We start from the raw sequence: 22,343 nt of genomic DNA on the forward strand, positions 1-22,343 counted from the left end.
CTTTGTGTTCTATGATTTTTTTAACTATTGCTGTTACCAATTTTTTCACCCCAAACTGGGTCCTTTTGTTCTGTTTAAATTGTGTCTCCAATAAACATAGAGTACCAAGGAGACTTGTGCACAAAGACAGGAGAAATAGAAGTTATGTGTATGAATCTGCATGGCTTGTTAGAAACTGAGATTTCAGATGCAGAGTAGAAGAAATGAACAATTAGGAAAGATGACTCTTCCTGGGAATCCAGGCACACTTGTTTGTTTGTTTGGGCTCTTTTATACTTCTTTCCATTCTCGTCATGGCAGTTGTCAGCGGTCATAGACCAGTCAGTAGGAGGGTAGGGTCATTTAGTACAAGATGGGACAATAATAAATTTCAGGGTTGTCTGACAGATCCCACCAATTTTTGCCAGCTCATCTGAAGACAGACTTAACCTACAGGCATTCTGTCCTCCAAGATTCAGGCAGGTAGAAATTCTGCTAGGTCAGCAGGTAGTGCAAGATTGCAGTCATACATGAATTGATTTTTATTTCACTAAAATTAAGAGGAAATTTCTTCCTCACTGACTTTTCTGCTTTTAATGAAATAATTTACAAATATTCCTGTTAGGCTGAGGCGATGATTCTGTGGGTAAAAGAGCTTACTGTACAAGTGTGAGGACTTGAGTTCAAATCCCCCGCACCAATGTAAAGGCCAGAGAGCATAACAGGGATGTTTCTAACTCTGGAGCTCGTGGGAGGAGGCAGGAAGTAGAGACTGGAGACTGCACAAGCTCTAGGACCAGATCATTGAAGCACAGAGTGGTGGGGGGGGGGGAACCCTGTTTCAAACAAGGCAGACAGCAAGGACTGACACCCAGGATTGTTCTCTGACCGTCACATGTAGGCCCCCACACACAAATATTCTTGCAGAAGTTCGGAAATGGGGAAAGGCAGCAGCAGGATAATTAATAGAAAAGGAGATGAGGGATTAGAGCATAGTAAGATATCAAATATAATTGAGATAAATTTACCTGTTATATAATAAACTCTTGGATTCTGTTGATATAAGACACTTAAAGTGAAACAAAAATGTTCAGAGTAAATTCATATTAAAAAAAACAAATGAGAGGTTGTACCAGCTCACATTCCCACCAGCAATGCAGGAGTGTTCCCTTCTCCCCACGTCCTCTCCAGCATAAGTTGTCATCAATGTTTTTGTTCTTGGCCATTCTTACAGGTCTAAGATGGAATCTCAGAGTTGTTTTGATCTGCATTTCTCTGATGACGCATTGCTGGAAATGCAAGCTGGTATAAACCCTTTGGATGTCAGTGTGGTGATTTCTCAGAATATTAGGAAACAACCTTCCTCAAGACCCAGTAATACTGCTTTGGGGTATATATCCAAAGGATGCTCAATGATGCCACAAGGGTATGTGCTCAACTATGTTCATAGTAGCTTTGTTTGTCATAGCCAGAACCTGGAAACAACCTAAATGCCCCTCAACTGAAGAATGGATAAGAAAAATGTGGTACATTTACACAATGGAATACTACACAGCAGAAAAAAAATGACAGCTTGAATTTTGCAGGAAAATGGATGGAACTAGAAAACATTATTTTGAGTGAGGTAACCCAGACACAGAAAGGCAATTATCATATGTACTCACTCATAGGTGTTTTTTTTTTTATTTTTTTTATTTATTTATTAAAGATTTCTGCCTCTTCCCTGCCACCGCCTCCCATTTCCCTCCTCCTCCCCCAATCATGTCTTCTTCCCTCATCAGCCCAAAGAGCAATCAGGGTTCCCTGCCCTGTGGGAAGGCCAAGGACCTCCCACCTCCTTCCAGGTCTAGTAAGGTGAGCATCCAAACTACCTAGGCTCCCACAAAGCCATTATGTGCAATAGGATCAAAAACCCATTGCCATTGTTCTTGAGTTCTCAGTAGTCATCATTGTCCATTATATTCAGCGGGTCGGGTTTTGTCCCATGCTTTCTCAGACCCCAGCCAGCTGGCCTTGGTGAGTTCCCGATAGAACATCCCCATTGTCTCAGTGTGTGGGTGCATCCCTCACGGTCCTGAGTTCCTTGATCGTGCTCTCTCTCCTTCTGCTCCTACTTTGGATTGTGAGATTTCAGTCCGGTGCTCCAATGTGGGTCTCTGTCTCTGTCTCCTTTCATCACCTGATGAAGGTTAATATTCAGGAGGATGCTTATATGTTTTTCTTTGGGTTCACCTTCTTATTTAGCTTCTCTAGGATCACGAATTATAGTCTCAATGTCCTTTATTTATGGCTAGAAACCAAATATGAGTGAGTACATCCCATGTTCCTCTTTTTGGGTCTGGCTTAACTCACTCAGGATAGTGTTTTCAATTTCTGTCAATTTGTATGCAAAATTCAAGAAGTCATTGTTTTTTACTGCTGAGTAGTACTCTAATATGTATATATTCCATACTTTCTTCATCCATTCTTCCATTGAAGGGCATCTAGGTTGTTTCCAGGTTCTGGCTATTACAAACAATGCTGCTATGAACATAGTTGAGCATATACTTTTGTTGTATGATAGGGCATCTCTTGGGTATATTCCCAAGAGTGGTATTGCTGGGTCCAGGGGTAGGTTGATCCCGACTTTGCTGAGAACCGCCACACTGCTTTCCAAAGTGGTTGCACAAGTTTGCATTCCCACCAGCAATGGATGAGTGTACCCCTTTCTCCACAACCTCTCCAGCAAAGGCTATCATTGTGTTTTTGATTTTAGCCATTCTGACAGGTGTAAGATGGTATCTTAATGTTGTCTTGATTTGCATTTCCCTGATCGCTAAGGAAGTTGAGCCTGACCTTAAGTGTCTTTTGGCCATTTGAACTTCTTCTGTTGAGAATTCTCTGTTCAGCTCAGTGCCCCATTTTATAATTGGATTGATTAACCTTTTATGGTCTAGTTTCTTGAGTTCTTTATATATTTTGGAGATCAGACCTTTGTCTGTTGTGAGGTTGATGAAGATCTTCTCCCAGTCAGTGGGTTGCCTTTCTGTCTTAGTGACAGTGTCCTTTGCTTTACAGAAGCTTCTCAGTCTCAGGAGGTCCCATTTATTCAATGCTGTCCTTAGTGTTTGTGCTGCTGGGGTTATACGTAGGAAGTGGTCTCCTGTGCCCATGTGTTGTAGAGTACTTCCCACTTTCTCTTCTATCAGGTTCAGTGTGTTCGGACTGATATTGAGGTCTTTAATCCATTTGGACTTGAGTTTTGTGCATGGTGATAGATATGAAACTATTTTCATTCTTCTACAGATTGACATCCAGTTTTGCCAGCATACTTTGTTGAAGATGCTCTCTTTTTTCCATTGTATACTTTTAGCTCTTTTATCGAAAATCAGGTGTTCGTAGATTTATGGGCTAAAGTCAGGGTCTTCTATTCGATTCCATTGGTCGACTTCTCTGTTTTTATGCCAAAACAATACTGTAGCTCTGTAACAGAGTTTGAAGTCAGGGATGGTAATGCCTCCAGACGATCCTTTATTGTATACGATTGTTTTGGCTATCCTGGGTTTTTTGTTTTTCCATATAAAGTTGATTATTGTCTTTTCCAGATCTGTGAAGAATTTTGATGGGATTTTGATGGGGATTGCGTTGAATCTATAGATTGCTTTTGGTAGAGTTGCCATTTTTACTATGTTGATCCTCCCAACCCAAAAGCAAGGGAGATCCATTTTCTGGTGTCCTCTTCAATTTCTTTCTTCAAAGACTTAAAGTTCTTGTCAAATAGATCTTTTACTTCCTTGGTCAGAGTTACCCCAAATATTTTATGCTATTTGTGGCTATCGTGAAAGATGATGCTTCTCTGATTTCCCTTTCTACTTCCTTATCCTTAGTGTATAGGAAGGCAACTGATTTTTTGGAGTTGATTTTGTAACCTGCCACATTACCAAAGGTGTTTACCAGCTGTAGGAGTTCTTTGGTAGAACTTTGGTTTTTGGGGTCGCTTATGTATACTATCATATCATCTGCAAATAATGAAAGCTTAACTTCTTCCTTTCCAATATGAATCCTCTTGATCCCCTTATGTTGTCTTATTGCTTTTGCTAGAACTTCAAGCACTATATTGAAGAGGTATGGAGAGAGTGGACATCCTTGTCGTGTTCCTGATTTTACTGTGATGGCTTTGAGTTTTTCTCCGTTTAATTTAATGTTAGCTGTCGGCTTTCTGTAAATAGCTTTTACTATATTTAGGTATGACCCTTGTATCCCTAATCTCTCCAAGACCATTATCATAAAGGGGTGTTGAATTTTGTCGAATGCTTTTTCAGCATCTAATGAAATGATCATATGGTTTTTTCTTTCAGTTTATTCATATGGTTGATTACATTGATAGATTTGCGTATGTTGAACCAGCCCTGCATCTTGGGATGAAGCCTACTTGATCATTATGATAATTATGATAATTTTTCTAATTATGATAATTTTTCTAATGTGTTCTTGCATTCGGTTTGCCAGTTTTTATTGAGAATTTTTGCGTCGATGTTCATGAGTGATATAGGCCTGTAATTCTCTTTCTTGGTTGGGTCTTTGGTGTGGTTTTGGTATCAGGGTGACTGTAGCTTCATAAAAGGAATTTGGCAATGACTCTTCTGTTTCTATATTGTGAAATACATTAAGGAGTATAGGTATTATCTCTTCTTGGAAGTTCTGGTAGAATTCTGCATTGAAACCATCTAGTCTTGGGCTTTTTTTGGAAGGGAGATTTTTGATAACAGTTTCTAATTCTTCGTGACTAACAGGTCTATTTAGATCGTTCACCTGGTCTTGGTTTAAGTTTGGTATATGGTACTTATCTAAAAAAGTGTCCATTTCTGTTGCATTTTCCAGTTTTGTGGCATACATGCTTTTGTAGTAAAATCTAATGATTCTCTGAATTTCCTCTGTGTCTGTGGTTATGTCCCCCTTTTCATTTCTGATCTTTTTTATTTGCGTGTTCTCTCTCTGTTGTTTAATTAGTTTGGATAGGGGTTTGTTGATTCTTGTTGATTTTCTCCAAGAACCAACTTTTTGTTTCATTGATTCTTTGGACTGTTTTCTGTGTTTCTATTTTGTTGATTTCTGCCCTCAGTTTGATTATTTTCAGTCTTCTACTCCTCCTGGGCGTGTCTGCTTCTTTTTTTTCTAGAGCTTTCAGGTGTGCTGTTAAGAGTCCAATGTATGCTTTCTCCGTTTTCTTTAAGTGGGCACTAAGTGCCATGAACTTGCCTCTTAGCACTGCTTTCATTATGTCCCATAGGTTTGAGTATGTTGTCTCTTTATTTTCATTAAATTCAAGGAAGACTTTAATTTCTTTCTTAATTTCTTCCTTGACCCAGGTGTGGTTCAGTAGTTGACTGTTCAGTTTCCATGAGTTTGTCGGCTTTCTGGGGGTAGCATTGTTGGTGCCTTCTAACTTTAATCCATGGTGATCTGATAAGACACAGGTGGACACTGATATTTTTTTGTATCTGTGGAGGTTTCCTTTGTTTCCGAGTATGTGGTCAATTTTTGAGAAGGTTCCATGAGCTTCAGAGAAGAAGGTATATTCTTTTCTATTTGGGTGGAGTGTTCTATAGATGTCTGTTAAGTCCATTTGCTTGCTTCATTACCTCCAACAATTCTCTTAATTCTCTATTAGTTTTCTGTCTGATTGACCTGTCCATTGGTGAGAGAGGTGTGTTGAAGTCTCCTACTACTAGTGTGCGTGGTTTGATGTCTGCCTTGAGTTTTAGCAATATTTCTTTTACATAAGTGGGTCCTTTTATATTAGGGGCATAGATATTCAGGATTGAGACTTCATCCTGATGAATTGTTCCTGTTATGAGTAGAAAATGTCCATCTCGATCTCTTCTGATTGATTTTAGTTCGAAGTCAGTTTTGTTAGAAATTAGTATGGCCACACCTGCTTGTTTCTTAGGACCATTTGCTTGAAAAACCTTTTCCCAACCCTTTACTCTGAGTAGATGCCTGTCTTTGTGGTTGAGATGAGTTTCTTGCAAACAGCAGAATGTTGGATCCTGTTTTCATATCCAATCTCTTAGCCTGTGCCTTTTTATAGGTGAATTGAGACCATTAATATTAAGTGATATTAATGACCAGTGGTTGTTTACTCTGGTTATTCTTATTGCTTTTGGTAGAAGAGTTTGTGTGTCTCCCTTCTTTGAGTTGTGCTGTTGAAGGGTCGCTAGATGCCTGAGTTATTGTAGGCAGTGTTGGCAATGTTGGATTCCTTGGGTTGTGATTTTCCTTCTATTACTTTCTGTAAGGCTGATTTGTGGCTACGTATTGTTTAAATTTGTTCTTATCCTGGAATGTTTTGTTTTCTCCATTGATAGTGAACGATAGCTTGGCTGGGTATAGTAGTTTGGGTTTGCATCCATGGTCTCTTAGTTTCTGTAGTACCTCTATCCAGGACCTTCTGGCTTTCATGGTTTCCATAGAGAAGTCAGATGTAAGTCTGATCGGTTTACCTTTATAAGTTACTTTCCCTTTTTCCTTTGCAGCTCTTAATATTCTTTCGTTAATCTGTATATTTTGTGTTTTGATTATTATATGGCGACGGATTTTTTTTTTTGATCCAGTCTGTTTGGTGTTCTGTATGTTTCTTGAATATTCAAAGAAATATCTTTCTTTATGTTGGGAAAGTTTTCTTCCATAATTTTGTTAAAAATATTTTCTGGGCCTTTGCGCTGTGCCTCTTCTCCTTCTTCTATCCCTATTTTTCTTAGGTTTGGTCACCATATTTCCTGAATGTTTTGTGATGAGAATTTGTTGGTTTTGCTGTTTTCTTTGATGTCCATTTATTTTCTCTATGGTGTCTTCAGAATCTGAGATTCTTTCTTCTATCTCTTGTATTCTATTGATTATGCTTGTTTCTGTAGTCTCTGCTCATTGACCTAGATTTTCCATATCCAGCTGGTCCAAAGCCTACATAGCAGCATCTTGTCTCAGAAAAAATAAACAAGCAAAAAAAGAAAGATGAGTCTGGGAGATTGTTCAGTAGGTAAGGTGTTAGATGCCAGGCCCTCGGATCCCCAACAGGCAGTCTTCCACCCTGTGATGCCAGCTCTAAGAGGCAGAAATTAGAGAATAATGAGTTTGAGACCAGAATAGCTGGTCTCTGATAGAAATATACAGACAGATAGGAGAAAAGGAGAAAACCTAGCTACTGAACCCAGCATCTGATGAAAAGTAACTTAAAAGTGAACACTGGAAGGTAAAATATCACCAAGCTGAAAGCACTGAGGAGGAAGGTGTCCACAGACATGGAAACCATGTTAAAATTGTAAGAGGCTCATGTATACAGCCTGCTGCCATTAAAGACCAAAATGTAACTGAAATCAGTTTCCACAAAAATAGCAAACATGGGAAAAAGCTAAAGTATGAAAGAACAGAAACTCACATGAACAAATTAACTTCACTAAAAAGATGCTCAAGTGTAGCTAATCCTAAATGTATTCCTAATCCTGACCACCAGTACCAGAACTAGGATGGAATTTGTTGTGATAAAGGTTGTTTATTGGGGCTGGGAATGTAGTTCAGTAGTTAGGCTGCTTGCCCAGCATACAGACAGCCTGAAGTTCAATTTCCAGTACCACATAAACCAGGTATGGCAGTGCGCGCCTGTAATCCCAGCTCATAGAGTAAACAAGATTCAGCTCCCAAGATGATCCTGAGCTACATCCTTGGCAAGGATGGCAAGCTACATCTGAGCTGTAGAGGCCAGCCTGGGCTGCAAGAGACCCTGTCTGTTTGTCTTTGTTTTGTTGTTTTTTGAAACAGGGTTTCTCTGTGTAGCTCTGGCTGTTCTGGAATTCACTTTGTAGATCAAGCTGGCCTTGAACTCAGAAATCCACCTGCCTCTGTCTCCCCGAGTGCTGAGATGAAAGGTGTGCACCACCACTGCCAGGCTGAAACCTTGTCTTTAAAAAAAGAAAGAAACAAAACAAAACAAAACGAAAAAAGCTACATATCAAACGATGACAATGTAACCTAGATTGCTCAGCACTCTGGCCAGTCTCTGCCTAGCAGTAGTGCAAAGAGACAAAATATAGCTGGTGTGTGTTGCAAATGTAAATGTGTGTGATACTCTATATTGACAAAATGCACAACAATCACACAAAATTACCACAACTAGATGGCTGGGTGTTCATATTCAATGTATATATGTGGTAACTATTTGTGTACAGCCACAATTATCAGATGTAAATGAAAGAGACTGCCCCTTCATAATAGTTCACACCCTCAACTTAACAAAGAGTATTCAAACCACAGAAGAGCTTCTTCTGATTAAGTCAAAGTATTGAATAAAATTATTAATATTTATGGTGTATTTAAATATAAATATTCATTTTCTCTAGATAAATTTAATATGACTTAACTCTAAAAAAATTGATAAGTTTGCCTGTGCACCTCAAATTGCACAAATTAACTGTAACACCTATAGCAGGGTAGAAAGAGCCATCCTACATTATAAAAGACAAACCTTTTGATATATAAAACATAAATTTGGTAGCTAAATCCCCATTAAATAAAGGAGAACTAGTGAACAGTAGAAAGCCATATACATCAGCATAAAGAATCATCTAATCTGAGAATTTTAGCCCATTCACATGGAGAGGACAAGAAAACATTTCATGCCATAATCTATCAAGGCTGTATGAGTTTTAAATATCTAAACACTGAATGAAACTAGGGTCAAAGACAACTTCCTGGGTACCATACCTTGTTAGATAGAAGGCATAAGGCAGTGGATGGGATAGAAACCACTGCATCAGAGGTTGCGGGGATCTGAGACCTAGTACTTTGGGAGACCTCCCACAGCCAGAAGGAATTCTGACTGAAACACTAGACTGCAGCTTGTCCTGAGCACAGCAAAGCAGCGTCTTTAGTTTTAGTAAAACTATAAGGAACACAGTTTTCATTAAAAGAATATCGGCATGCATACATAGATAAATGTTTAGGACTTTCAGTCATTTGCTTGTGCTTTTTTAAAGCTTTCTCATGGGAGTGAAGTTAATGTTTCCTAGCTGGAACAGGAAAGCTGAGTAACAGGTGTGTCTGAAGTCAGTACTGTGGCCAAGCAGTGTATGTGCAAGATTCGGTCAGCCCGAGGCACTGCACACTGCCTTATTAGGTTCAATGTGGTTTGATAATAATAGAAACAGAATTTCGATTTATTTATTTATTTATTTGGATTTTTGAGACAGGGTTTCTCTGTGTAGTCCTGGCTGTCCTGGAACTCACTCTGTAGACCAGGCTGGTCTCAAACTCACAAAGATCCTTCTGCCTCTGCTTCCCAAGTGCTGGGATTGAAGGTATGTACCAATACTGCCTGGCCAGAACAGGATTTGTTTTTTACAAGAAAAATGGTTTCAATTAAAAAAAAAAAGTTTTCCATTTAGAATGGCTGTAAAGTGTGTGTGTGTGCATATATATGCACATGTGTTTGTACAGGTGTGTGTATGCGTATGGATATGTATATACACAGGTGTATTTGTACAAGTGTATGTACAAGTATGCATGTGTTTGTGCACAGGTGTGCTTATAGGTATGTATGCGTGTGTACAGAGGTGTTTGTATAGGTGTGTGTGCATGCAGGTATTCATGCAAGTGATGTGAATGTGTATGTCCAGCTGTGTGTGTGCCTCTGTGTGCTCAGCCAGAAGTGTGTGCTGATATGCTGGTTTCTACCTTCTTTCCTTGGGACAGGATCTCTCACTGTACCAGAGGTGTGCTGTTTTAGTTAGACTGAATGGTCAGCAAGTTCTAGAAATCTCCCTGTCTCTGTTTGGGTTCCAGGCATAGGCATCCATGTCCAGCTTTTTACTTTAGTACTGGGGGTTGAACTCAGGTCCTCAGGTGAAGCACTAAATGCTCTTCATTCACTGGGCCATCTCCCAGTTCCAAAATATTTTAACATAAGGTTGTAAATAAAGATGCTTTAAGGAGAATTAGACATCTAAGATTAGTATATCTATGATAAAAATATAACTGCTGGCCCTGGCTCCTCAGTATGTGAGTAACTTTTTTTTCTATCAAAGGTAGCTAGCCCAACAAGGGCCCTTATTCCTGAACCCCCTTCCCTTTCAAGTCAATTAGCCAGTCACATCAGATTATGAAGTCTAGCTCCTGGTAGTCACTTCCTGTGTGACTATATCTGTATTACTGAAAGATGGAGGTTGGCCAGGTGAATTTTTCTAGCCTGCTTTGGGTTCCAGAGGACCCTTAATTTACAAAAAAAAAAAAAAAAAAGAAAAGAAAAGAAAAAAAGCCTTTCTAAACTTATTTTCGCTATCTTTGTGTTCGTCCAAGCTTATTCTTTTCCCATACTCTGCAGCCTGAAGTCATAAAAGTCTTCAAAAACAAAATGACTAGTAAAATTGAAGTACAGCTTCCGGTGAACCAGTATGTCTGGAGGTTTCCTGGTAGTAACTCCATTAAGAACAAATTCCAAAGCCACAATGAACAATGGCTCTAGCAAGGTTCCTTTGGGTGAGAGACTAGCTTTGTGATACAGTTAGCAGCATTCCAGAAATACCAAGTTATTCTAGGGAAACAGGAGGCCCTGTTTTCTCACATGCCTCCTGGCCAATCTTAACTGCACAAAATTTCAGACCAGTAAACTCTCAGAGACTGAAGGTTTGAGTGTCACAAACTGCAGATTTTACTAAGCAGGCTGTCGTGAATAACAAGGCAGAAGTGACAAGTTCTTTATCTGTGGAAGGCAACAATTATTTTAATCTGGAAATTACCACATATTTAAGATAGAGCTCCCTTTTCACCATGATCAAAGAGTAATGTAAATTCACTTTTACATTTTTAGTCAAAAAAGAAATTGCAAGTGACTAGGAGACGTAAATCTGCTGGCTCACTGCAGTGAGAGGTAGGTAGACACTGCAGTAAAGCAGAAGGGGCAGATGGCCCCTTCCCGAGCAGTCACTGTGATCTGTGCCTCATGGAAACCAGAAGTCGAGACTTTTAAAAAACAAAACACCATTTATTTATCTTGGTATCATGTAACGGCAGTTAAGAACAACAAACAAACAAAAGCCAATGTACTTGCATCTCCAGAATGACTGCAGAGCTGCAACTTCACTTTACAAAGCGACCTCATCCGTGAACTGCCGCCTTCGCTGGTGTGTGGGCAAAGCCTTTGCTCGGCTGGGAGCCGCTGGCCTAGATCCAACATAAAGTCCCCGCGGGAGAAAAAGTCTAATGAATAGAAAAGATCGCCCATTTGGGAGCTTTAAGTGTGAACAACTGGAGGTGCTAGTGGCCTTGAATGCTTCATGTACTGAGATGAATATTTTCAGTATTCTAGATCAGGTTTGCTCCGGCCGTTCTGATTTCATAATCCATCTTACACACAAACTGTGGTTCTGCATTTTCCCTTCTCTTCCTGGTAGAGTTAGTGAAGCCCTTCTCTTTGGTTTTTAGCCACCTAAATTCTACAAACAAAATGTTGTCATACACTAAGAAGTTTTCTTCTCAAGGTGGCCTGACTGTAAAGTACCATTGGCACGCTGCTAGCAAAACAGAAGCAGAGCAAAGTGGTGTAGTGTGACAAGGCAGGTTCTTTTAAGCATACTGAACTTTTGTAGTAAGAACTGCAGAGGTCAGGTGTTGGGTTTTGTGTTGGTGGGTGTCAGGATTAAAATTCAGTGAGGGAGTGTTGGACCTGTCTGGCTGATACAGTAGTCCTGGTATACTGACTTGCTTGAGATCTCAGATCAAAGGACCTGGAAAGGTCAGGAAAGCTGATGTGCTAATTCCCCAGCAGTGTGTACAGAAAGCCTAGAGTGGCCCAAAGTGCAGTGACCACTCCTTGGATGTCTTTGATCCTTATCTGGAAACTCTGCTAGCATCTGTCATATAATTGAGGTACAGTCTTTTATTGCTGCAATTAAAACTTTCCAAATGCACTGTGTTATCTTTGCCCCAGCTAAAGTCCAGACCATTGTTTGAAAGGTGAGGCTAACAATCTGTCAGATGCTGGAGTTGAGGCCCAGCTCTCACACACCCCCAGCCTGTGACTTCTCTAGCGTTTTCATTTCCATCTCACCAAACAGCATAATGGTCCTCAAGTTTGTTCATTCCTTTGACTTCCTTTATCACATAGAGATGGCAAACATTCTGTTGCTAACTTGAAGTGGCTCCAAGCTGCAAGCCTGGAAGGATATTAAACCAGTAAAAGCTTATCAACTGATGCATTGATATGCTGTAAATTCCAAGCTTTTCATTTTGCTTTTGAGGGTGGCCCTAAGTCAACACATTAGTAAGCAATTTGCTGACATGAGATGGATCACTTAAGACTCTCCTGAGCAGACAGAGTTCGCCTAAATGCTTTTGTTAGTGTTTTCTTTAATGTTTAGCCAGTAATTGCAAATGACCAGTAACTGTTTTACATATCAATGAAAACTCATGGTTATTAGATTTATCAAATATCCAAAATAGAAGACTTAAAAGGTACTAATTTTTTCTAAATTGAATTTTTGTATATTTTATGTGGAATTTATAACATTAATGTTTAAAAACTAGAACTGAGTTGCCATGTTTTTCTTGTCATCCTTACCCTTTAAATTATGAAGGTTATCAACTCACATAAGAAATGAGGAAATAAAAATTTCTGAAAACAAGAATGTGACATTTCAGAAATATTTAGTAGTTGCTTTGAGTTGATTACAATGAGTAAGTCACTAAATGTGTTGACTCTTTCAGTATTAACCTAGACCTCACCCATGCTAGCACGCACTAGCCTACAGTTCTAACCCTGAAAAGATTACTGTTGCTGAGCTGAACACTAACTCTAAAGAGCAAGAGAGTTCTGTCTGCTCCCTTCAGAAACACACCCTGACAGACCTCCAGTATGCTGACCACCTCACATCAACGGTGTGGTTTTCAGCTAAATACTGGTGTTTTACTGAATTTTGCCAACAGAGTTCACTTTAAAATCTAGATAAGCTTTGTTCTTTTTCACCTTTTCCCTCCTCCAAGAAGGAATTTGTATTGTGCTGCTTCTAAATATGTACATTTAGGGCATGTGTTTGTTCTCATCTCTAATCTTTTGCAAACCTAAGGTCAGTGCTTTTCAGTGCTAAGGACCCTACGCAGATGAATCAGGTGCTTCCCTATATCTGTGGTACTCATCTGAGAAGATAAGAAATGTATACAAAATAGATAGCAGCCGTCAAGAGCCAAAAGTCCTGTAGGTGAGTGGTGGAGAGATCACTTTCAACAACACATGAAGTTCAGGAAGAGGAAAAAGCAGCAGTTATTCACAGTACTGAGCAAACACATGGGCCAGACCATACGATGTCTTCAAGACAGCCTTTCTGGTTAGTGGTGACCAATGACACAGACATGGGCAAAGCTGGTGCAGCCTCAGCTCTGGCCTCCTGAGTTCTAAAAGATAGTACATGAAATGGATTAATAAAAATGCTGCAAGATCCCCGGCGCCAAGCAGAGGCAGTGAGCCATGTGGCAGCAGGCAGCGGGCCCTGAGAGCAGCCAGTTCCAGGCAAGGACAGCTGCAGGCCCCCTAGCGGTGGCTGGTCCAGGGCAGGGAGACAACGCGGTGGCAGGCAAGAGACAGAGACATGGATAGGCATGCCATGCAGAGTGAGGCTGGATATGTATTCAGGGGGTTATGGAAGGGAAGAGGGAGAAGGGGAGAAGAGCAGAGAGAGGGGAAGAGAGAGAAAGAGAGAGAAGGGAGATACAGAAGCCTCAAGAGGGAGACAGAAAAGAGAGGGAACTCAGGTTGGAAGCTGAAGATCAGCCTGTCTCAGCATACAGGGGAGGGAGTGGGTGTGGCTTGTCTCTTAAAGAGACAGAACAGATCATTACAGTAAGTTACCCTCTCCTCACCTGCCAGGAGCCTTCCAGTCCCAAGTCACCAGCATTGTCAGTGGTGGTCCTACTCCTTTAGGAGCTCTTCATTAAAAGGACAGTGTTTATGATCTTTGCTCCTCAGGGCAATGCACTGTCTGTTATATACTAGCTCAGTTTCTAAGCTCCTTTAACAAGCAGCCCCACAGAAATGGGTAAGCCTTTTCTACTTAACCATGTAATGCCTGATAAGTGACAAAGTGAAATTTAGGTTGAATAAAATGCATTTAATAGCTCTTAACCATCATTACATATGAAAGTAATTATTTTTGTTTAAAAAAATTTCTTTAAAACTAACAAAGTTTATAAAATAGTTATTATTAAAAAGTTTAGGAAGTATGAGTTGTGAGTGTAAAGGTGATGTTACTCCGATTGTCAGTGAATTCCTCTGAGTTCCAGACCCAACAGAGCTAAAAAATTGAGATTCTGCCTCAATAAGACAAAACAAAAAAATTAAATTTCAAGGAACAGTAAGTGCCGTGAGGACAGACACGGAGATAGCAGAGAATTCTGAATAAGGACTGTGTGGAAGATAAATTTAAACACAAATAGCCAGTGAACCCCTGCTGCCTTGGGCCACCTCCATGATGGCATGGTCACATGTGTCACAGGGTGGTAGGCAGCCTCGTAGTGGGGTGGGCTGGGAGCTGGCCTAGCAGGCTACATAGGCAGTGCCCACCGGGGAAGTGCTCAGGGACAGACGTCGGGATCTGCTCATGAATCAGTGTAGGATCCGGAGGAAAAGAGGCCTACAGGTGTGGTCTTGTGACTTGGGCTCACATCCAAACTTAGCTGTCTTTGGAGCTGGGGAAGAAGCCTTGGGCTTGCTGCTTGGGGTGCCTGTGAGATCTCAAAGTGAAGTGCTTCCTGGCAGCAAATGAGCAGGCTCGCACTCAGGAACAGACAGAATTCTGTCCTGCAGTGAGTCCCAGGGTGCAGCAGGGAAAGGCCAGCAGCGGAGAGATGTAACCGTGCCTGGGAAGTCCACTTACTCATGCTCCCAGAAGGGTGCACTGGGCGTGCGTGGGGGTGGGGAGGCTTGTCAAGAAAGAACAGAAGGCATCTTAGAGAAAGGGCTGGACTAGGAGTGGGAACAGCTGCAGCTGATGACAGTCACATGAGGGACACAAATACTGTTTCCAGCTGACAGGACCAACCCAAGCCAGAAATGAAAACACACAAAATTTTTTACTACAAATTTTCTCTTTTCTCTGGCCTTTTAAATTGTTGTGATTTGTTGTTTAGAGTAACATTCTATATTATTAGCTTTAAATTGTATGGTGTCTGTTTAAGTACAGATGTGAGGACTGAATTCACATGTGGAAGCCCAGAGTTATCATTTCCCGCCCTACACACATGCCCATCACTTCTCAGCGGAATAGCTGCACTGTTAAAGGAACTGCCTGCCTGCCCTGTGGCCACTCTACAATTTCAACATCCTGTGTTTGTGCCTCAAGTCTTTCTCCTCACCAACACATTATGGTGTGGACAAGATGTAAACAAGAGTCCCAGAAAGGGAACTAACAACAGAGTGAAGTCACGGTTCCACCAGAGGCCAGCTTGGTGAACAGTGAGTTTACTTAGTCACTTACAAGAGGATGGATGACTCAAAGGCAGGTACATCACAGAAAGCCCAGCACAGCATGGAGACATCCTCTGTACAACATGAAGGTAGAGTCTCCTCTCCACAGTAGTCCTTATTGCTTATGGAATCTTGGGGAGGGGGCCTTGTGAATGCTCAATTTCAGGGACTTCAAAGACAGTGAGTTGTTTACTTTCAGAGTCTTAAAGAGCTTCTCTCAGCACTGGGGGCACTGGTGAGCACCTCCCAGGGAAAGGGCACTAGCTGCCCTGGCTGCTTTATCCTTCTCCTTTCAGTGGGAGTGTCTCAGAGAAATCACAAATGGAGAGGGTGCAGTAGGCTCCACCTTGTTATTAGAACCAAGAAGGAAAGGTGAATACACAGGTCAAAGAGAACAGTCTGAAGCAGCAAAGAAAAAGGACTTTCCAGATCTGACACTAATCCAGACAAACTTAAGTGGTCAAAGGACCCTCAATATGACTTAAAAGGAGGGTGAGTGTTCTACCTAGTAATGCTGTGGAACACCTCAGGAGCAAAGAAACCCAACAGGGTGTTCAAAGGAACAGCACCTGCACCACACAGATGTCTCAGAGGTTCAGCATAAGCCAAAGACTGGGCATCCTCGGGGGAAATGAAACAGCCTACAATGTGATGTGAACGAAAAAAAAAAAAAAACTATGTGTAAGAGCACCAGAAGAGGATAGTCGGGTGAAAGCATGAGAAGATCCTGGTTAACTTTGGACTGTGATAATTTAAGCATGCATCTCTAGGGTAGGAGCTAGAAGAATAGAAGAATTTTCACCTGTACGGTAATAGAGGAAAAAAAGCTAAAAATACAAACTTTTTATTGGACAACAGAGGTTTGCTTTGTTTTTAATTTAGGGACACTGAGATGGCTCAGCAGTAAAGGCACTTGCTGTGTGTGAAACACGGTGATTAGAGTTCAAAGCCCAGGACCTACGAGAGCTGACTCCCAGTAGCTGTCCTCTGGCCTCCACAACCATGCCACGATGTACACACCCACACAGAAAATAAATGTAATAGTAATGTTTAACATGGCAGAACAGAAAGACTACACAGAAGAGAACACAGGAGGGACACAGCTGCGCAGGTGTCAGTAATTATACAAATGGAACTGATCAGTTGTAAGGACAGTATGCACACACCTGTGTGCAGTCACGCTCGGGTCTTATTCACAGGTGCAGTGGGTTTTCTGGCCTGCAAGCAGCCAGCCTGTGGGTCTCCAGGCTCCTAGGTAAGTGGAAAACAGTTTCCAGGTGAGATGCTAGCTGCCGTGGGCAACAGGTGAGCATGTGATTTCATCTGTCACTGTTGTACCCCTCCAACATCAGTCTCCTAGAGTCTAATCAATTTCTCAGCTCTTAAGATACTTAAGTGAACTGCCACCAAGCCCCTAGAGCTGTGGGTGGCTCTGAATGAAGTCCTTTTCCTGCCTCAAATGGCACAGGTGACTACTCTTTAATGCTTGTCTTTCTGACACATCAGAGTCCTACACGACGACCACAAGCACTTGGCTTTACATTCTGGGAAAAAGACAAGTCTGACCTGAGATGGGGTACAGTCATTCAAATGGAAGTGATGAGATAGTATTTGTGATTTGGGGGTGGGAAAAATTAAATTTATAAGCCTTTCCGTGAGACTAGTAGAATTTTAGCTTTGTACATGTAGCTCCAATAGCATTTATGTCACACAGTGGTGTAGTATAACTCCTGGATCTTTCAGGTCCTCAGAACAATTATATTATGGCAAAAGACTGTAACGTTATGAGATGTGCTGCCATGCAATGACTCAATACACCCATTTTCCAGTCTTTCCTCATATGATTCCCTTAACAGCAAATGTTTTTCCTCTTGCTCAGAGAAACCAAAACTTTTATAGCCTCATTGAAATCCAGAGAACGGTTCTCTTTGCCAGCCCATCTGGAAGAGACTGGCCTCTGGCCTCTGCAAGCCCTCTGTGGCTGCTCTGCTACTACCCACCTAAGCACTTCTGTCACTGCAGCTGCCCTGAAAAGCTCAAACTGGGCCTACAAAAAGCAGAGCAGTGATAGAAGCTGGCGATGCAGAGCCATGGTGTCCAGGATCTGGGGCCTCACACCTAAACTGGACACCCAGCATAAAAACGTGATCTCCTTTCTATGGAATATCCTAGTCCTTCTGTTTATCTTCCACTGGACAGCATGTGAAGATTGGGTGTCACATGTAACTGCCTGGTCTGAAGAACCTAATCAAAATTTCTCTTCCTATCTGGAAAGGATGGCCCAGGAGGGCAATACTGGTTGAGGAGACTTAAATATTCTACTTGTTAAGAACAAACATCTGGTTAGCTGATCTACCTGAATTATAAAAGTATCTGTGAAATAAGGAACTCAGTATGATCAGAGAGTGCTCTTGTGCCTGTCATGCTCAGCTCTCATGAATACTGGTATAACAGCAAATATTGGGAAAATAGTTCTTTCTCTAAACTTATTAATTATAACGGAATGCTGTGTGAAGCGGCACCATTTGTATACATTTGAACTTGTCTAGAAGGTGACTGTGAAAAAAATCCCTACAATATATTTTAAGTAAATAAGACCACGATTACAATGATATTTAAGCACAGAACCAATAATGTACATTTTAATACATGTTCTAATTAATAAAAGTAAATAATGAAAACTTACCCCAAAAAAATGAGTTGGGGCAGACCACTATACAACTTTGTAAGCAAAACTCTTAACAACAAAAAATCACTCTGAGACAAAGTCTCATATAGCTCAGGCTAGCTTCAAACTTCTGATCCCTTGCCTCAAGTCTCCTGAATGCTAAGATTATAGGTATGCACCACCATGCCTCCTTACAGTCTTAATACAAATCCCACTAAGTTTAAGGCAGTTACATTTCTAATAAGTAATATAGTACTCATGCGGCTTTGCTCTTTTAAAAAGAGTGACAGAATCTTGAGGAAAGGGCAAGCACAGTGTCAAACCTTTTGAACTGTAGAGGATAGAACACACAGAGGTCAAAGAATCACAGAAGACATGTCCAGATGAGTCAGGAAGCAGGCAGACTGAGGTCTATTTAATGGCAGTAGGTAAAGCTAGTGGGGAACTTGCCAGGAATGTCTGCCCTTCCTAAGTGTGTGGACAGTAGTTCACTCCAGTATGTGCTTGAAGTGTTGGAGTTCTGGGGATCCAACAGCTCCTGTCCATGCCACTAGGAAATGACTGCATGCCCTGCCAAGCCAACGTCTAATGCCCAAGTCATTTGTCCTAAGATCAATTGCTTTTCTGTTTTTGTATGTTTTATAATTGTGTATGTGTAAAACTTTATAAAAGAACTGGGTTTAGAGGAACACTAGAGACTTATTTAAGGTTAATTTAGATAGCATGCATATGCTGTCTCTGTTCTGAAACTACTAGTGTAGAACTCAACCTAAGTCCCAAGAGATCTGCTCTGTAGTGGGGCATCTTAGTTATCTATAAATAGATTATCTTTGCTTAGAAAAAGATTTCTTAATTTTTTATTGAGCTATATATTTTTCTGCTCCCCTTCCTTCCTCTCTCATCCCCTCCTACCCTCTCCCATTGTCCCCATGCTCCCAATTTACTCAGGAGATCTTATCTTTTTCTACTTCCCATGTACATTAGATCTATGTATGCCTCCCTTAGGGCCCTCTTTGTTGTCTAGGTTCTCTGGGATTGTGACTTGTAGGCTGTTTTTTTTTTCTTTTTTTCTCTTTTATTTTTTCTTTATGTCTAAAAGCCACAGGAGTGAGTACATATGATATTTGTCTTCTGGGTATGGGTTACCTCACTCAATATGATGATTTCTGGATCTAAGATGTCATTTCTTTCTGCTGTGTAGTACTCAATTGTGTAAATGTACCACATTTTCCTTATCCATTCTTTGGTCAAGGGGCATTTAGGTTGTTTCTAGGTTCTGGCTATGATGAACAATGCTGCTATGAACATAGTTGAGCATATGTCCTTTTAGAATGATTGAGCATCCTTTGGGTATGTACCCAAAAGTGGTATTCCAGGGTCTTGAGGAAGGTTGTTTGCTAATTTTCTGAGAAATCGCCACACTTGACATCTAAAGGGGTTGTACCAGCTTGTATTCCCACCAGCAATGCAGAAGTGTTCCCTTTCCCCCACAACCTCTCCAGCATAAGCTGTCATCAGTGTTTTTGATCTTGGCCATTCTTACAGGTGTAAGATGGAATCTCAGAGTTGTTTTGATTTGCATTTCTCTGATGACTAAGGATGTTGAACATTTCTCTAAGTGTCTTTCAGCCATTTGAGATTCTAGAGGAAGATTTTTAAAGTTATTAGGCAAGGACTGTTTCAATTGTGACCTTAGAGCTTAATGGGAAGAAAGTAAGAAGACAGCCCTCCTTGCTTGGATTTCCTCTTTTCTGCTTATACTAAGATCATCTACAACCTGGAGCCACAGCTTCACAGGCTGATGGGCAAAGCATAAGCGCTGCTAGCTCTAGTCCCCACATGCCTGGCAGCAGTTCCAAGAGGTTATCACTGTGCATGTAAGTCCTCTGAAAGATTCTAATTCCTCCCTCCTGTCAGCTTTAGTCCCATAGACTAACTAACTTGCTAACTGCTGCAGAGGAAAGTATCTTTTTTATACATCCCCAAATTGTTAAGCTGGAATCCTGTGAATTAGTCCAACAAGAGATCTATTAGCAAGAGAAAAGTATAAGCACTTATTTAATAAAGTCTCCTGTAACATGGTCCCCTTCTTACAGAAACAGACCTGAGTCACAGCTAAGCAGCAGTGAACTGAGCTTTCACTGATGAAGAATGAAAAGTACCAAAAAGGAGACAGCTGAGGACAGTGAGACAGGCGACTTGGCCTGGTCTGTGCTAGGTTTCTCTCAGGACCCCCATCCTCAGAGATGAGGGCACTCCTGTTACAGGAGGGCCTCATGACAGCTTCTGAAGGGAAGGGAAATCAAGTTCCTCCTTCAGGAATGGCTTTGCCCTGTCATTCAGATGCTCCAGCCTATGCCTCTGTTCTCAGTTCACAGAAATCAGCCACCGACTCTTGTGCTCATACAACACCAACATAGATGAACTCTTCTCAGAAATCGACCTCTGCTTGGCTGTAAATCGCAGCATTCTTCAGCAGCTAGACGAAAGATGTGGCCATGAGATCACTGAGGAGGACTGGGAGAAAATCCAAGTGCAGGTAGGCTTCAGTCCAGCTTCCCTGCTGCCAGTGCAGAATAGACTGCAATCACAGGTCTATAAAGGGTGGAAGCCTTGCATGGGGACACCCAGGGATTTGCCATGAGCTCGGTGATGATCATCAGGGTCTTTCATTTTGAAATGTTAAAGTTCTAGTTCGATGGTAAGTGTTAAGAACAATGAAAACCCAAGAGGACAAGCCTATGCTTCCTGTCCTCCTCCTATATCTGTAGTAACCTAAGGAAGGAAAGCAGGGCTCTGAAGTGACTTGATGTCAAATGCAAGGAAATTTAAACAGAAAATTGGGGGTTAAAAAAAAGATTAAAATATAAAATTGGGAATGTTTTACCTTTTTAACAGTATCAGCCAATTTTTTTTTCATTTTAATTAAAAGGCACCATTTACATTATCAATGCTCAGCATTTTTAAAGCATTTGTGTTTTAAAATGCTTACTATAATCTCTACACCTCACATTTTAGACATCTGTCAATGTAGTGCCCATTTTCAGAGGATCCATGTCTTGGGATATAGTTCTCACTACAGGTCTGAGTAACTGTGGAATGTGACAGGACAGTCAATGCCTATGACAAATTCGTATCTGCTTTGTGCTGCAGGCTGCTCACCGGGAGATCTACGAGTGTTCCATCTGCCTGACCCCACTCTCCTTCCATGGTGACTGCCGGCAAGCAGCTGTAGGAACCAGCGGCCAGCGTCCCCGTGAGACAGTCCTCCTGTCCTGTGCACACCTGTTCCACCATGCCTGCCTCCTGGCCTTGGAAGAGTTTTCCTTGGGGGACAATGCTCCTTTCCATGCCTGTCCTCTCTGCCGCTCCTGCTACCAAAAGAAAATTCTTAAATGCTGAATTCATGTTCAGGGAGTTAAGACTAAAAGGGAGTAAAAAGTCTACCTTGTTTGTGGATGAGCTGTGTGAATTTTGGGTTGAGTACTACACTGCTGTCTGTTCTTTGTGATTACACAAAGGAGATATAAGGGCCCATCTAACTATCACCCTTATTACATAAAAAGCAGTTTGTGTATTGTGAGTTTAGTTACTTGAAATAAATGAGGAATAATGTTACTTAAAATGTAGTGTCTAACCAACAACCTGGAAACTGACATTCTTATCCAATGCATACGAATGTTCCCTTGGTTTTTATGTAATAAATTAGTAGTATAGTGAAGTACTTTTAACATGTAAACTGAAAAAATAGTGGTGTTCAACATCAAAACAGGATAAATCAAATGTTAATGATGGTGTACAGAATCCTGAGACAGACGACTGAAAATCCCTGGAGCCTACAGAATTGGTGCCAGTGCTCTAATGTCAAACCCCACAAGTGCTCAAGTGCAGTACTTCCGTATAGCTGGCATACATCTCTCCACATACTTTGAAGTCACCTCTAAGTTAAAATGCCCAGTAGTGTAGGTGCTCTGTGGACAGTTGCTGCCTGTATTACTTAGGAACTAAAGACAGGAAAAAGAAAAAAACGTGTGTGGGTGTGAGCACAGATACAGTGATTTTCTTAACTCTTTAAACTCCAGGTTGGATACAGAGAACTGGTGCTAAGATTGGTGGTGTACATAGCAGTTAAAGAGCAGCTCTGCTCAGGTGGCCCTGGCCACTGGAACAGATAAAGATCCATCCAACAGTATTAGTAATGTGGTAATCAAT

General features: G+C 41.1%; 2 protein-coding genes across 9 annotated transcripts in view; one reads left to right on the plus strand and one right to left on the minus strand.

Annotated features, from left to right (window-relative positions):
* Positions 1–22,008, plus strand: part of Rnf32 (ring finger protein 32) — a 45,869-nt gene extending 23,861 nt beyond the window's left edge. For all 8 annotated transcript variants that reach the window (XM_057791053.1, XM_057791837.1, XM_057789495.1 and 5 more), the window contains 2 exons: positions 20,503–20,670; positions 21,285–22,008. In XM_057791053.1, the coding sequence (XP_057647036.1) occupies positions 20,503–20,670; positions 21,285–21,533 (417 nt within the window). In that variant the 3' untranslated portion in view covers positions 21,534–22,008. The remainder of the gene's footprint in view (positions 1–20,502; positions 20,671–21,284) is intronic.
* Lmbr1 (limb development membrane protein 1) overlaps positions 1–22,343 on the minus strand; it is a 162,388-nt gene that overhangs the window by 2,043 nt on the left and 138,002 nt on the right. The gene's annotated exons all lie outside the window — the stretch shown is intronic.

This window comes from Chionomys nivalis, chromosome 1 (assembly GCF_950005125.1).
Source record: "Chionomys nivalis chromosome 1, mChiNiv1.1, whole genome shotgun sequence".
NCBI classification, from domain to species: domain Eukaryota; kingdom Metazoa; phylum Chordata; class Mammalia; order Rodentia; family Cricetidae; genus Chionomys; species Chionomys nivalis.